Genomic DNA, 17584 nt, shown 5'->3' with positions numbered 1-17584 from the left:
CAGAAAATATTCAGAAAACAGTTTTTAGTTGGAAGATTTGAGGATGGAGGTTAAATCTCACCTTGGACATCTCTTCATAGAAGATGTACATTATGTGCTCTTTATCCTCAGCATTCAGCCAGCTCTTCACTTGGTCAAACCATGAGCCAAATACAACTGAAAAAAGAGATAAAAAGAAGTCACAAATATCCCAGTATAATTAACAAATTATAACTTGAAACAATTATGAAATGTAATTTATTTGCAATGAATTTCATTGTGTTTGAACATCCCCAATGTTAAATCATGTTACCAGGTTAAAGACTATAACTATTGCATCAAATAGTTCAGTCTAAAAAACACCTTTTCCATCAAGGAACTTGTGGAGGTACTCCCTCTGTGGGCCGGGATCCACGAAATATTTCATCGTCCTATTGAAGTGAAAGGAAGATGTAAACACATCTTTGGGGTTCCTCATCATATAGATCACCTGTAGTGATGAAATTACATCCATTAATCATTTATGGTGATTTGAAGACTCAACTTGTACATTCCTCAAACATACTGGCCCTCATTAACGAAACAAGCATATGGCAGAAAAGCAACGTGGTCTCACAGAAATCTGTGAAATAGCCACGGAATCACTCAAATTTCCGTGAAACTGACACGGATTCGCTACAATGCAAGTTAATGACAGTCATATCCCGTGGCTATTCGTGTTCCAAGTCACGTGGAACACATTGTAGCGAAATCCGTGTCAGTTTCACGGAAATTTGAGTTATTCTGTGGCTATTCCACGGATTCCTTTGAGACCAGGTTCCAGAAAAGTGTTCGTGTACACAAGTTTGAGTCAGCGCGAAGTCCATGTCGGAGATGGAGAATTATTAGACTATTGCATTGAAGCCTGGAATGGATAAAACTCTGTGTTGATTACCAACAACAAAGCATATCATAGATTTACCTTTGGCTTAACTGCAAAGAAAGATTGAGGCATCATGTTGTAATGGAAATGTGAAGCGATGATCCGCGGAGACGGCCTCTCTTCAAACTTTAGGAATGCGTTCTGCCCCACTTCGATGAAGGGAACTCTGTGCCAGTTAGGAAGAGTCTCAACAGAGGCTGGGTCGCCCCCACTAGCAATCAGAGGGACAATCTCTTGCAACCAATGTGAACCTAAACAAGATGCTTTCTGTTACATCATTAACCACAATAACACTTGAGAATTGTACACTTCATGAAGTATGCATCAAAAAGGAAACCACAGTTTGCTTTTTCATTCAAATCAACATGGTAGAATGGTGAGTTGCTATTGCTATTGAAAAGATCCCTGACCAATAAACTTTCTGCTAGAGAGGAGATGAGGATTGCACTACCATCATATAGTTTTTTTTAATTTTTTTATTATTTATTTGTATTTTTTTATTAATTTAAAGAAAACACAACATAAATCACCAATGGACAAACACAGTAAAACAAAAAAATGCAATAAATAAAGAAAACTACAATAATAAATAAGAACTTCAACACATTAAAACGAAACAAGACACAAACAAACATCAAACATATTTACCACATAAAACATACAGTATATCAGTAAACTTGATAACCTAAGAGAAAATAATAAAGGGTTGAGTCCAAATGCCAGCCTTCCACTTCAATAAACCTTTTCCCACCTTCCCAAATACCGTCCAACATCACCATTCCTATTAGAAATATAACCTTCCAAAACAAAAAAACGTTTAATAAGCATCCTAAATTGATTAATATTCAAAGAATCTGCAGCTTTAAAAATAAATATTTTCCCCAACAAGATAATTAAATTAATAATATAACTGCTTGTCTCTGTAACATCACCTAGTATAACAGAAAAGAAATCACATTCAAAACTCAACTACAATCATATTTCTTTTGGTTAGTCATCAAATTCTATTAATTAGTTATTATTATTATTATTATTATTAATTAATAATTTAATTTAATTAACCATTTTGCCTCTCATCATCATATACCATCTGTGTTGAAACCCCTCGGGAGAAAAACAAAAGCCTTCAGATTTGTTCAGTTCTCTGGCCTTTTTTTTTTTTAGCAGATTCGCGATCTTGTAATCCTGCAATTCTTGCACCATTTTGTGATAGTGCGGGAAACTGTGGAAAATTCACTTCTATACAGTGAAAAAAATATCACTGTTTTGACTCTATGACACATGCTGTATATGTAAACATTTATACCAGTACATCTATGTTACATGTATAAATAATGAAAATGTTACATATAAGTGAGTACATAAACATACATATTTTTATGGGTCAGACATACACAGTACTGTGCCGAAATCTTAGGCGAAAAATCTAAATCAAATTAATATTTGCTGTGTCCACCTTTTGCCTTTAAACCAGCATCAATTCTTCAAGGCATTTTTTCACACCTGCCTAAGACTTTTGCGTAGTCCTGTATGTCAACGTCATATATACATTGTACCTATATGTACATATACACGTAATATTTCATAAGGGACATTCAATATATAGACAAATACAGTTCTGTTCATGGCACTTTCTTTAAAACCTGGTCTGGAACTCTCTGACTGTATACAACAATAATGTTACAATCATTAGGAGCTGCTGCAAGACCAGATTCAAATACAAATACAGAGGTTACAACTTTCTGCCATAAAGGGTCTATTTTAACTCAAACCATGCTCCTTTCTTTTACTGTTTTGTTGCCTAAAACCTCTTAGATCTGGTAGATTTCTGTCAGGGGCTCACTTCACCTAGGAGCTATCTGTGATGCAAACTCAAGAAGTTAGAGTAATAACTCACCTGACTTGGGATACGATACAATGAGTATATCATCTGGGCGAAAAGTAAAGTTTTCACAGTATGTCAGGATCTCTGGGGTGTGGATAGATGAAGCCAGGTAGACCCCCTTGTACACCTTGTATAACTCTGCCTCAGTCATAGTTCAATGTGTAAATGAGCAGACTCTCTGGGATGGAGTCCCTTATTTAAAGGACAACCCCCACTCTGCTTTGTCAAATGATAGACAAACACCTGCCAAAGTACACAAAACTCATTTTTTGTAGGACATTAGTTAATGAAGTTGAGTTATTAAACCCTCATCTGGGGTTAACTCTTCTAAGTAGTGGCTTGTGAAATGCACTCTGTTTAAGCTGTTGTACCCCTGCCACTTTGTAACTGCTGTAGTGGTACTACATTAATATTAAAGCTCAGAACATTTATTTACAGGCTGTCTCCAAGAAACATTCTCCCGGGTAATTGGACCTTATGAGGTACACAAGATTGTTAATGCCTTAAGCCACGCCCCCTTTACTTGATCTCTGACTTTGTCTGTGGGTGTGTGTGTGTGTGTGTGTGTGAAAACAGACACTCATTCAAAGACTTCTCGCCACGACAGCGAGGACACTACATGTTTGCTAACCATTGTTTTTTTTGTTGAAGCCACTTTTTTTTTTTTTGCCAAATACCCATCAAATCTCCCAAAGATTTCCCAAATGTACCACTTGAATCTTTTAAAGGTTTTTTCAGCTCCTGGACCTTCTGGTTCTCTATCATGTTTCTCACACTGGCCAGGTCTGTGTGGTGTTCTCTGCAGTAGCTATGGGCCTCATTCCAGGTCATGGAGGGGAGCGTTTCTATGTTCCCCGGGTCCTATGGTCCCCTCTTTGTATGAGACTGGGGAACATAGGACCCTTTTCCCCGCTTTTCCCAAAAAGGGTCCTATGTTCCCCGGTCTGTTACTCTTTCCAACATTACTTCCAAATAGGCCTATGGGCTAACCCTAACCCGGGGAACCTAGGACCCGGGGAACATAGGACCCGGGCAACATAGGACCCGGGGAACCGAGGACCCGGGGAACATAGGACCCGGGGAACATAGGACCTGGGGAACATAGGGATGACCCCTCAGTCATCAGTGAGGACAAATGTCAGTGAGGACATCTGCTTTAAATGACCTTCATGTAACTGAAGACAGAGAGGCAAAGAGCAGCAGAGAAGGGAAGAGGTCATCAAGCTAAACTGGTATGTTTTAACTTCACTGCTGAATATTCTCCTCTGACATCAGAGCAGACTGCCTGAGCGTTGTATGTGCAGCTGAAATCGTGCCATCGTCCATTCAACATTGTGCAGTGTTTTGCACTGCTGGGATAGTCTGGTTGTCCTTTTTCCCATCCTCTGAACTCCTCCTCCCCATATTTGTAGAAGCTTGTGTCTTGTGAGATCCCTTATAATGCACGTTTAATGGGAAACAAAATCCTTAGTCCTTAGTTCAGTGTAAAAAAAAAAACCATTAAAATTTCTGTGAAGTATTACGGCTCAGATTGAAAAAGTTTAAATCCACCTGCACCCAACAGCTTTGAAAGGAAAGAAAGAGAAAAGTGATCTCACAGACACTGTTGTTGTTTCTGCCATTCTGTTCGGGGTCTCCACATCCTCCATGCTGTCTATAGTGGCCAGGTCTGTGTATCTCTCTCTGGTGTAACTTTGTGCTTCAGTAAGTCTTGTTTTCATAAAAGACATGGTACTGACGTCCAGCACACAGGCCTGTAGAGACACACATGCACACTGTTCAGATTTATGCTATAAATAACTCTTCATACATGCTTTATTCATGCTTAATTAGCGCAGGTATAAAGTGAAGCCCAGCAGTGAAAAACAAAGACTGAGCACATTTTAACTGATTTATCTCTAATACATTTTTTAAAAGAAATTAGATATGTGACTGATTCCTGCTTTTTTTAAAATGATATGAGGTCAGTGTGCGTTTTGGTTTAAAAGTCACTCTGACAGAGATCACAGACAATTTTGATAGATTTGATTTGATTGAGTTTATAAATGACATCCTCCGAGCTGGACTGGAAAAATTGAAACGAGCACAAAATATTTCAGTGCAAGTGTCCGACATGGTGAAGGTGGCGGGGCTTTTGATACAATGATCATGTACCAATATTGTTTTAAAACTACGATTACTCTATATACATTTATTTTATCTGCCTAAACTTTCTGTGTCCTATTTAGAGTAAGATTCTATAATCACAAAAAGTTTTATATCTCATGTGGACATTGCAAAATCTGTGTCCCCACTATCATCTCTGCAAGTGATAACAAAGCAGGAGGTTGTGTTGAATATTTTGTTAACAGGTCAGGTCACGGACATGGTGTGCTGAAGCAGAAAGATAACGGTCTTCTCTGCTTGGTGACATGACGTGTCCACAATATTTATTCAAACTGACAAATCAATGGTTCAGGGACGCACCTTCTGGAGAGTTTTACCTACATTCTGAGTAAAACCTCTGTTAGGATATAAAAGAGGGTTCAAGGGACAGATGGGGGGAGTCCAGACTTCATGAACCTTAATCATGTAAATCAGGGAAGTGTAGTTTGAAGCCAGAGACTCTGTAACTGCAAATTTCTTGACGTATTGTTACGTCCCAAATTGAGGTTTGGGCAGTGATGCCGGTGTCGTGCCAAAAAGTGATTGCCTGCCAGAATCTGATTTCTGGCCGCGGGAGCGCACACGGCAGCCCGTTGAGCGGTAGCGTAAACACGTCTGCTTTTCTCTGGATTAAACGGTCTTAATATGCAGATACACACAACTGTATTATAATGTAATTATAGCAAAGGCATGTGGCTTCGAAAGTTTAACGTTTGTTGTTGCGTAATTATTACAACTGTGGCCAAAAGAAGTGTAGTTTGTAGCGAAATCAGACATGGCAACTACGTGATAGACACGTCTATTTCAGTTTTCACCTCGCAAAAACTGATTGAAGGCCAGATACAGTTACTCAAAGGTTATTTCTGCCTAAATATGACTTGATCTCATTCATGAACTTCATAATGTAAAGATCTGACCGCTCAACGGGCTGCCGTGCGCGCTCCCGCGGCCAGAAATCAGATTCTGGCAGGCAATCACTTTTTGGCACGACACCGGTAACGCGTTAATTAGTAACGCGTTACTCTAATATGACCACTTTTTTCAGTAACGAGTAATCTAACGCGTTACTATTTCCAAACCAGTAATCAGATTAAAATTACTTATCCAAGTCACTGTGTGCGTTACTATTTTTTGTCATTTTCCTTAGTAAAACGATATATTTGCTTTCTTCTTGCGACTCGGGGAGCGACGTCGATCGCCGGTTTTGCAATCTATTTTGCGGGTAAAAATGGGTTTGGGTGGGTGGATAAAATTGGGCTGTTTTCGGATCAGTTCTGCGGGTTTTTGAAGCCGAAACACGGGCACTTCAGATCCTTTTTCTGCGACCCTCTGTTCAGCAGGCAGCAGTCTCACTCACTCATTTACTCACACACACACTACAGCTCTGGCTGACGTGCCCCCTAAACTCACAATAGACGCTCCCACTACCTTCAGGCTACGTTAAGTCAATCAGTAAGGATGACTATATGGTGCTTTATATCCAACACAATCATGATCTAGTCTGTCCTTAGCCTACAAAATAAAGTTTGAGAAATGTCTGCATGGAGCACAGCTGCTTACAGGTGTGCAGCTGACAGGTGTGCAGCTTACAGTGACAGTTTCCTCATCGCTACCTGAAACACCATCCGATCCTCCTCCTTCAGTTTTTGCACGTACGCGCCCGGTATCTCATCTCTTTCTCTCTTGCGATTCACACAGCACAGCTGGACAAAGTGGTCTATAACTGCCGTTTATATGCAGCAGTCAATATGATCGCTATTGGCAGTCCGGGGTATAAATGCTCAGAGTTTGTTTCATTTTAATATATTATTATATATAAGTTGTAAGCTTCAGAAACCATCAAACACATATATTTAGGAACTAACCCTAACCCTAAAAAAAAGAGAGTATTTATTTTTAAGTAAAGTCAAGAAAGACTGTCTTTATTTTATTTTTTATTTAAAAAAGAGTATTTGTTTTTAAGTGAAGTCAAGAAAGACTGTCTTTATTTTATTTTTTATAAAAACATGTATTTTTTTCAGGAAATTGTTTTTAAGTTTGTACGTTACTGTTAAAAATACACTTCCAATAAAATGAGTATTGGCAATTTAAAACTGGTTGTCATTTTTATGTTGAGGCGGCGAGGTGTTGTTGTCAGCAGCTGCTGAATGTAACTAATAAAGTAACTTGTAATCTAACTTAGTTACTTTTAAAATCAAGTAATCAGTAAAGTAACTAAGTTACTTTTTAAAGGAGTAATCAGTAATCGGATTACTTTTTCAAGGTAACTGTGGCAACACTGGGTTTGGGAGTAACCATTGATGTTCGGTTCTGGAGCTGTTTAACTGAAGGAAGTTGTGACTCATCCACGCCCTAATCTCCTCCAGGCAGTTGGAGAGGGCTTGAGTAGGTGATGATGAGATGACCGAGGTAGAACGTTGGTTGGGGTTAGTACGAAGGTATAACTGTGTGTCATCGGCATAGCAGTGAAATGACATTCCGTGTTGGCTGATGATACGACCCAGTGGCAGCATGTACAGTATGAAGAGGATGGGTCCTAGGACAGATCCTTGGGGGACACCACAGGTAACAGGGGCTGTTTGGGACTTGGCAGATCCCAGGCTGACGTACTCCGTCCTGTCACTGAGGTAAGAAGTGAACCAGTCCAGTGTTGAGTGATGGAGACCAATGTCGGTGCGGAGGCGGCTTGGGAGGATGTGGTGGTCGACAGTGTCAAAAGCCGCTGAAAGGTCGAGGAGGATGAGCAGGGAGGGGGATCCAGAATCGGCAGAGATGAGAAGATCATTGGTTACCCTCAACAATGCTGTCTCTGTACTGTGGGCAGTGCGAAAACCAGATTGAAATATTTCAAAGAGTGAATGACGTTGTAGATGTTCCTGTAGCTGTGCGGCAACAGCTTTTTCAAGCACTTTGGATAGGAATGGAAGATGGGAAATGGGCCGGTAGTTGGAGAGAGATTCTGGGTCGAGGCTGGGTTTCTTTAGAAGAGGCTTGATAATGGCAGTTTTGAGTGAGGGTGGGACATGGCCGGAGTTTAACGAATGGTTTATGATTTGTGTGATAAGAGGGCTTATGACAGACAGGTTTGATTTGATGAGTGTTGTAGGGATGGGGTCCAGGGGGGAGGTGGAAGGCTTCATTTTTTTGATGAAACCCTCAACTTCGGACTGAGTGACTGTGGCAAAGGTACTGAAAGGTGCAGGTTGAGGGCAGGCAGATGGCAGAGATGGAGCAGGGGAGCCTGAGAGCTGAGACCGGATGGAATTTATCTTTTCTTTGAAAAATGCAAGAAACCTGTTACAGTGTTCTGCTGTGGGTTCTGAATGGGTTTGGTTTTTGGGATTAAGGAGATGGTTTATGGTGGAAAAGAGCTGTTTTGAATTTCCTGGACTGTTATTGATGATGTTGGAGTAATAGATGGACCGGGCTTCTTTAAGGGCTGCTGCATAGGCTTTCTGGTTAGTTTTGTAGGCCAGCTTGTGTACCACCAGGCCAGATGATTTGATACGCCTCTCAATGGCACGACCAGCAGCCTTCATCTTGCGCAGTTCATTGGTGAACCAGGGGGCAGTGCGGGAAAAAGACACAGTTCTTGTTTTGAGAGGGGCATGTATATCCAGGAGGGAGCGAAGAGAATGGTTGTAGTGTTCGATCAATTTGTTGACTGATGGAAGGTTAACTGGGGCCAGCAGTTGGAGGTCAGAGTGCAAGATGGCAGGGTTGATGTTTTTTATATTGCGAAAATTAATATCGCGTTTAGGCTGGGGGAGGTGAGATGGGCAGGAAATGTCCATGGAAATTATGCTGTGATCAGAGACACCCAGGTCATATATTGACAAATTTTTGATGGAAGGAGAGTCCGAGATGACCAGGTCTAAAGTGTGCCCTCTGGTGTGTGTAGGTGCATCAACATGCTGTGTGAGGTTGAGACAGTCCAGTACATGAAAGAAATCAGCTGCCAGGGGGGAGGAGGGATTGTCAATGTGAATGTTCATATCGCCAAGTATGATGTTATTGGAGGATAGAGAGCAGAGGGAGGTGAGAAGGTCGTGAAACTCTGTGATGAAGGATGGGTGTGGTTTGGGCAGCCGGTAGATCAGTACTGCATTGATCTTGGAAGAGGGTTTAGATTTGAAGGCCAGATATTCAAAAGAAGACACATCAGGCAGAGACAGAGGTGAGAGCTTGAGAGAGTTGCGGTAAATTACTGCCAGGCCATCACCTCGGCCAGTGCAGCGAGCTCTCTGCAAGTAACTGTATCCAGGGGGACAGGCTTCATTTAATGAGGAAAAAACTCCCGGTTGGTGCCAGGTCTCAGTGAGGCACATCAGGTCAATATCTTTCTCCAGAATGTGATCATGGACCAGGCTTGATTTATTAGACAGGGACTGTGCATTAAAAAGTTCAGTTTTAATGTGGGCCAGATCTGTAGACCTCTGGATGGGACAGAGCAGGCTAGGATCTACACCTCTCCTTCCATCACACACAGCATGGCACAGTCTCGCGATGTTCCCGGCGATATTCCTTACTGCGGTGGCGGCGGTCTGCTGACGTGTCTGCGATGCGACAGGTAGAGCGGCAGACCAGGTGGGTGAGATGGAGCCGGCGTCGGGAGGCTGGATGTAAATAAACTTTCTCCGCGATCTTTCAGCTTTAAACTGTGCCAGTGTAGCGGGTCCGTTGACCGGAGTAATCAGCGGCTCTGGCTCCGGGAAATCAGGGCGGATCCATCGGCTGCATACGAACCGGGCAGGGAGAGAAGATCCGAGGTGGAACTCAGCCGAGGAAAGGACTCTCAGGTGAGCTTTGAGACGGGCAATCACACCGGCGCGTCTCCCACGTCTTCTTGAGCGCTTTCTCTGGGGGAGAGGGCATGACAGGCGGCCTCGGTGTTCGGAGCCGCAGGGTCGGCTGGAACGGGACTTTTGGTCGCGATCCCTCCGGGGAGAGACTGTAGGCAGGCGGCGCAGGTGATCGGGAATGTCCGCCAGAACCGGTGTTTGCTGATCGAAAAGATGGTGATCAGATGGCAACAGCGAGTCTGACCAAGCCCTGAGGTCGAGGAGGGTTTGGCGATCATATGCCAGCAGAGCAGATACATAACGGAAGGCAAAAAGCAGTAGGAACAGGAAAACAGACGTAGCAGCAAAGGAGCGAGGCCGACGGCTTGCCATCACGGGCGCCATCATCGTCGTTTAGTGTCCAACATGGTGAAGGTGGCGGGGCTTTTGATACAATGACCATGTACCAATATTGTTTTAAAACTACGATTACTCTATATATATTTATTTTATCTGCCTAAACTTTCTGTGTCCTATTTAGAGTAAGATTCTATAATCACAAAAAGTTTTATATCTTATGTGGACATTGCAAAATCTGTGTCCCCACTATCATCTCTGCAAGTGATAACAAAGCAGGAGGTTGTGTTGAATATTTTGTTAACAGGTCAGGTCACGGACATGGTGTGCTGAAGCAGAAAGATAACGGTCTTCTCTGCTTGGTGACATGACGTGTCCACAATATTTATTCAAACTGACAAATCAATGGTTCAGGGATGCACCTTCTGGAGAGTTTTACCTACATTCTGAGTAAAACCTCTGTTAGGATATAAAAGAGGGTTCAAGGGACAGATGGGGGGGGTCCAGACTTCATGAACCTTAATCATGTAAATCAGGGAAGTGTAGTTTGAAGCCAGAGACTCTGTAACTGCAAATTTCTTGACGTATTGTTACGTCCCAAATTGAGGTTTGGGAGTAACCATTGATGTTATATAAATAAATAAAAAACAGTAAAAAGGGAAAACCAGGCAAGCTGAGTTAAACAAAAATATAATTTATTCATAGATGGCGAACACAAAACTACTATCCAATGGACAGCGACAATAACCTAAAATATCTTCCAACTAGAACACAAACCAAAATACAAGGACCAACTGGGTTTTCCTTCCCCAGCTTCCAGGCAGCACTCAAGGGTTTTCACCAAAAACAGCCATCACTTCCACAACCGGCACAATCACAGCGCGACAATGGCCCACCAGCCACATCTGCTTCAGGATTCAGTCTATTTAACACCTAATCAGCAATCGATCACAGGTGCACCTGGAAACACACAGCAACTGTGAGGAGCAGGAGGCGGACCCTTAGGGAAGCAAGAAAACAAAAGAAAAACAAACATAACACACCTCCAACCGTAACAGTATTGTAATAAAATGATGTTAAACTGAGAACTTGGACGTCTCCTGCTCATCATTCCCCATCAAACGATCTGCACAGATAAATAGGTGAGAGGTTACTGTTGGAGTCAGATCATTTCATTTTAAAGGCTTCCTCAATGCATTTCTCAACTAATCCCACACCACGGTCTGCCACTCCCTCGCTCTTCCACCCAGAAGGGTTATGATGTAGGCTACTCTGGAGTGATCAGACAGGAGGATTGGATGGATCTAGTTCAAACACCAGTGAACACTGTGATAAAAAGGACCTGGCTCCCCGCTGTAGTGACTGGGAGGAGGCAAATGTGGCTCATGGCTGGGGTGTGGTGCCAGAGGGGCAGTTGGCAGCGAGGCAAGGTTATAATAGTTTTGGATTTTTCATTAGTTTTAGTTTTAATTTCGTTGTGAATTTTTGTTTTCAAATTCAGTTAGTTTTAGAGTGAGTTTTCTAGTTTAAGTTTAGTTTTTATTTTTTGAAAATGCTTAGTTTTAGTTTAGTTTTTATTAGTTTTAGTTTTTTTGTAATGGGCTATGTGTTGGGTGCCAGATTCAAAGAGGTCATAATAAATTTTGCCTTTATTTCCTTTGGGTTATTCATCTCAGCCCCAATAAGGTTATTAACTCTTACAGTTCTGGGTGTTTTGAATTTTGTTTCGAGTGTAGACATCCCAGTCTCAGTAAACATATTTACCAAGTTCAAATAGAAGCACTGAATTATGAATGAAAAAAGTTGCCAAAAACGAAAGCTAAGAATATTTTCACTACAATTTTAGTTTAACCTCAGAATACAGTTTTAGTTAGTTACCAGGTTTTTTTAAAAGTCTTGTTTTTATTTTTATTTCAGTTAACGAAAATGTTTTTTCAAATCTAGTTTTCGTTATTTTGTTAGTTTTCATTAACTATAATAACCTTGCAGCGAGGGTGAGGAAACCACATGACTGGATGGAACTGCGGCCTGAAACTGCTGTAGCTGCGTCCCCATCTGGTCAACCCCGTGGGAAAGGGCTTGTAGGTCACAGCAGCCCTCTCCTCCCGCTGCGTGTTGAGGGCGGAGCCTTGCTTGTCCACCAGCGTGCAAAGGTGTTCAAATTCTGCTGGGTCCATTGTAGGCCAGATCTTACTGTCACAGATCAGGGCGGACCCAAACGCAGAATCACAGGCAGACACAGGAGTTAGGCAAAAGAGATTTTACTTAAGACCAAAGCAAAAGTTCCAGCAAAGGTACAGATACGTCAGGCAGGTTGATAACAGGTAGCAGGCAGAGGTTAAAAATCCCAAAAACTAGAGATGGGCCATTTGACACTGAGACCATGTTTATACATAGCAGGCTATTTAGAGAAACGAATATTTCCCCCCCTCCGTTGTCATTTACTAGCCTGGGTATACCCATACTGCCTTGCGTGCTCAAATTTAATTTCAAACCTCCAGGCGGTCTGGCAACCAGAGAGGTTTCTTAGCCCTGTTTTAGGGATCCAATCACAGAACGGGGAGGGACGGCAAGACGATGACGCGTACTACCTGGCAGGCGGAAGCTTGTAGTTTTCTTACGATCCAACATGGCTGCTGCAGACGCGAAACTCTCTTTAGCTGTAGATGGTGTTTTAAATAGTTTAGAGCGAAAGTTGAAAGGCGAAAGGTCTCTCAGCGGCTCCGCTGAGATCACCGGCGTTATGGTAGCGGGGCTATTAGCGTCGCTAGCGGCTATTAGCGCCGCTAGCGGCTAATAGCCCCGCGGACAGCGGAGCCGCCAAGAGGCCCGCAGCAGCTTGTTTATTGCCCATAAAATCAGTGGATGTGTGTGGCTGAATGACATGAGGGGGAATAAAGCGTGAAAATAAATAATCTTGCAGAAAGCGAGAACTGGAGAAGCACAGCAGCAAGCAACACTCCCTCACAGATACACACACAACAAACATCCATTTCTGTTGCTCTACTACGTCATCTGGTATAACTGATCTGATTGGCTAAGGATAGACATTCTAAGCGCCCAATAAACGGCTCCGGAGGATCGTAAACCACACCTCCTCTACAGAGAAATGAATGGCTGGTTGCCAAACTAGATCTCATTTGAGAATAGTCTGGTGTTAGCCAGGCTAGTCATTTACATCAACTCGCATAAATACGCCGTCGAGCACCATTATAAGTATGTCAAACCTATGGGCGGCAGTGTAGGGAGAAGGATAAAGCGATGCAAGCCAATCAGAATCCTCAGAATCAACAACAACGAATAACACGAGCGACTTCCTGTTCCTTTATAAACAACTAGATAGAATGAGCATGAGAACCTAAAACCCCGTTTCTCCCAGTTGACACGACAACACATTACCAGAGTTTTTCAAATTCTCCAATTTGCCCGGAGTTTTTAGAAATAATCGTTTTCCGTGATAAAAACAGGGTTTTCGTGTAAATGAGAGGCCAAACAGCATGGAAATATCTGCATTTTCCTTTCGTGTAAACGGGGCCTGAGGCTCCGAAGCCGGTTTCACTCTTTGAAGCTGGTTCAAAACACTGTGTTAGAGCTTGTATCAAAGCTCATGTGACCGATGACGTTTGAGGCTTCAAAGAGGCCACAACGAAGCACCTGAAGTGAGGTGACTGATTTGAATCTTTGCCGCTGCTTCATTCGTTAAAAGGAGACGCAAAATGATCGGTGTTGCCACCCTGCTTCATAGCATTACAAGACATCTTCAATTGCATAATTCCCTCATGTACACAAGCACTTCATTTTCACACTGTAGCAGAAGCACAATATTCATTTTTTTTCATAATGTGGCACAAGGAAGCCCTTCAGAATCATTTAAACCAAAGTACTTCCACATTGTTGAATTTTAATCTTTTCATAGTATTTATTACAACACATTTAAACACTTTCATGTGAGAACAATGATTCTTAGAAAGAAGACAGATAAGACTGATATTATTGCTTTTGTGTTGGAGCTGGAATAAATAAGATGTGTGAATCATTTGGAAGTCTGTGGCTGCTATAATTGCAGCTGACCACTAGATGTCACTGGTAGGGTCTGTCTTTGAGGCTTATCAGACAAATGTTTGGATGCTCTGCACAAATACATCGTTATGAAGGTTATTATTGATATAGTATTACACAGTATGACACAGTATCAGTGCATATTTTTAAAAAGGAGATAAACACATTCTCTCTTTATGATGATTAATATTCAGAAACTGTTTTTGTTCTCAACCCAAGAAATTCTTTGAGATTTGGGAAAATGTGGGAAGAAATGATTAGACAATTTACATTAAATTAACATAAAATAAATTTGATGATTTGGGTAATTATTTTGTTTATAAATATACATTTGGAAATAAGAAAAACATTGTAAAATGTGTATTCAATAGCATTTTTTTAATTGATTAAAAATATATTAATTTCAGATTCATCATTCATAAATGTATATTTAAATAAACGACTTTTATATTTAAATACATCATATTTTTGTGTAGTGTGATTTACCCCCTGACTTTTGTTATTGATCTGTCTCTATACAATCCCCTCCTCCTTTTATAAAATATATGTTATAAAATATGACAAAACATATATTTTTAAGTGCAAAATTGTTGTATATGTTAACAGGTGAATAAATTAGTAGACAACAAAAAATATGTTTTAATGAAACAAAAATGTTTTTAAAAAGTATTTTATTCCAGCTGCAAACTGACCTGCAAACTCACTCTTCTGAATTTTTTAAATGTTGTTTTTGATTTTCCTTCTTTATTTTGACATATCTGATGTCTTAACTACATTTGTGTATAATAAAGTTATATATTACTCTATGCATTGTATAATGTTAGAAGTCACTGGGGCCATTTTTCTGATTATACTTAGATACTTTTACTTCAGTAACATTTGCTGTTACTGGTATGAGAACTTTTACGTAATTAAAGGATCTGAATACTTCGTCTACAACTGTATATTCTGGTTGAATGGAGTTGTGAACTTGGGACTGTGACTTGTTCCTGTGGACAGTATGAGATCCTCAGAGTTATTATTTCTGCTGGATGTTTATTCAAACTGCAGATAATTACAGCAGCAGCTTCTAACAACATAAACAGCCTCCTTCCTGTCTGCACTTATCTCCTCACTCTGCTTTCTGCACCAACATCACACACTTCGTCACCATCATCTGGTAAAGGAAAGAAAGAAAGAAAGAAAGAAAGAACTCTACTAAGCTGTACAGAGTTTAGTTTAAGTAATTCCTTCTTTCATTCCTTCCCTTTCTCTCTCATTTCCATCATCTGTCCTCTCCTTCCTTTCTTTATTCACTTTACATTTCCTTTCCTTTTTTATCCTTCCTTCTATTCTCCCTTTTCCTTTGTTCACTTCCCATCCTTCCTTCTCTCACTTCATTCACTCCCGTCTTCTTTTTCCCCTGTCCTGTTTTTGCCTTTAGTTTTTTTTCTTTTCACTCCTCCACTTTCATTTCCTTTAATTTTCTTTCCTTCGTCGTACTTTCTTTTCCTTTCTTGTGCCTTCTTTCCTTTCTCTCCCATTTCTGATCTTAACTCTCCTCTCCTTTCCTTCCTGTTCTCCATTTTCCTACTGTCCTTTCCATTCCATACTTATCTTTCTCCTCCTTCCTCTTCCTTTCCTTTCCTTTCCTTTCCTTTCCTTTCCTTTCCTTTCTTTCACATTCCTTATCTTACTTTTTTTTTTACCTTTTACTTTATTTATTTTCCTTTATTTTAATTTATTATCCTTTCTTTCTCTTCTCCACTCTCCTTTCATTACTTTTCCTTCCTTTTCATCACTTTTACTAAAGAAAAGTTATTCTCCAGAAATGTACTGTACTATTTTAGCTTTTTCTACATTAGGTGCAAATGCCATAAAAGAAGAAAGTTAATTCATTTTATTACAAATGTTAATATGTTCATACTATTTTACAGTATTATTCAATTGCTTAAAGGTCTTAAATGTTAAATTACAGACAATTCTATTAGAAAAAACATTTGTTTGTTTATTACTGTTTTGCTGATAGTGGTAGGCAACTTTTGCTGCCAGACTTTTTTGAAAATTTATTTTTACGTTTTTTGTTTTGTTTTTACAGTGCAGTGAATCCCCTTAACCTTCTGGAGTCACCAAAAGCACCAAATCCAGACTTCTTCATCACATCCAGACTAGAAAACAAAGCAGCGTGGAGCCCTACTGTAAATTTACCTCTAAAGTTCTGGCTGTAAACTCCATGAGGCCAGTTTCAGTTTGATGATGATATACCAAGTATAAAACTGGAGGCAAGGTCAAATATATTTAGTATAAAATGATAGAACTGGATGTAACCCTCTTATATGTTTTATTTGCTACCTTAATTCACATTTGCAACATTTTTAATTTTTTTTAATCACATTTTATGTTGGACTAAAGGACTAAAAACATGAGAAACAAAATGAGAAAAAAAGACACAAAATAACTAAAAAAGACACTATAAAAGACACAAAATGACGTACAAAGACACAAAATGACTAAAAAATACACAAAATTACCAATTTTTTTACGCTAAACACACAAGACACCAATAAAATACAATCACACTAGAATAAAAACCAGAGTTGGATGACATACACAATCACAAGATCACATTTATGTTGGTTTTTCTTTGTTTCTTTTTGGTTCAAAATGTTGATCCAGTAAGTCAGAATAAAAAAATCAATTATTATTGAGTCATATAGGTGAGGTTGTGCTGAAAAAAACCCAACAACAACATGGCATTTAAACATTTTTAAGTGGTGTATACAGGCAGGATAAAAATGATTCAAAAATGGACAAAATAGAAAATAACGAAGAAATGGCTGAAGAGGGAGGCACCTAGTGCAGATGAATGGACTGATATTGTGTACAGCATTTTTGTAATGGAAAGAATTACTTTCAATTTAAAAACACAAAAATGGATTACATATGTCTCTACCATAAAACCGGATTTCAGGTAATCTCAGATTGGACGATCAGAATGCTTTCATTTCTTTGTAACTTTCCCCTTTTTATTTTATTTTATTTATTCATTTATTTTTGGGTGTTTTCCAATCCCCTTTTGTACACTTTTACTTTTTTATTTGATATTTTCTGTATTTCTCTATAGGTGCTCATGTTGATTGTTTGCTTGTTCATTTAAAAAAAACAATAAAAAGTAAATGACAAAAAAAAAAAAATGGACAAAACAGCCCCAGACTCCATAGAGTTAAACTGAAGCTATAGGTCTTTTTTTCTCCATTCAACAGTAAACTAAATTCTGTTTGTGGTACTTTAAAGCAGTACATTTCTTTGCTAATACTTAGTTACTGGGAGTTTTGTTGTTGCCTGGTCCCAGTTAATTGACTGGAACAGAGTGTGGGTCTGAACAGTATTGAGACTGGGCCGCTCCCAGATGTGGGACTGGGCGTGTGTGCGGTGAGAGGACCGCAGTGAAATGTGAGCCCGCTGCTCCGGCCTGGC

General features: G+C 40.2%; 1 protein-coding gene across 1 annotated transcript in view; it reads right to left on the bottom strand.

Annotated features, from left to right (window-relative positions):
• LOC131958928 (sulfotransferase 2B1-like) overlaps positions 1 to 2958 on the bottom strand; it is a 5810-nt gene extending 2852 nt beyond the window's left edge. The window contains exons 1-4 of the mRNA XM_059324001.1: positions 2799 to 2958; positions 941 to 1152; positions 343 to 469; positions 62 to 156 (exon numbers count right to left, since the gene is read on the bottom strand). Of these exons, the coding sequence (XP_059179984.1) occupies positions 62 to 156; positions 343 to 469; positions 941 to 1152; positions 2799 to 2937 (573 nt within the window). The 5' untranslated portion in view covers positions 2938 to 2958. The remainder of the gene's footprint in view (positions 1 to 61; positions 157 to 342; positions 470 to 940; positions 1153 to 2798) is intronic.
• Between the last annotated feature and the right edge of the window lie 14626 nt (positions 2959 to 17584).

This window comes from Centropristis striata, chromosome 21, assembly GCF_030273125.1.
Source record: "Centropristis striata isolate RG_2023a ecotype Rhode Island chromosome 21, C.striata_1.0, whole genome shotgun sequence".
NCBI lineage: Eukaryota > Metazoa > Chordata > Actinopteri > Perciformes > Serranidae > Centropristis > Centropristis striata.
Note: the sequence above shows the minus strand (reverse complement) of the source record. Positions and strands in the feature narration are given on the sequence as shown.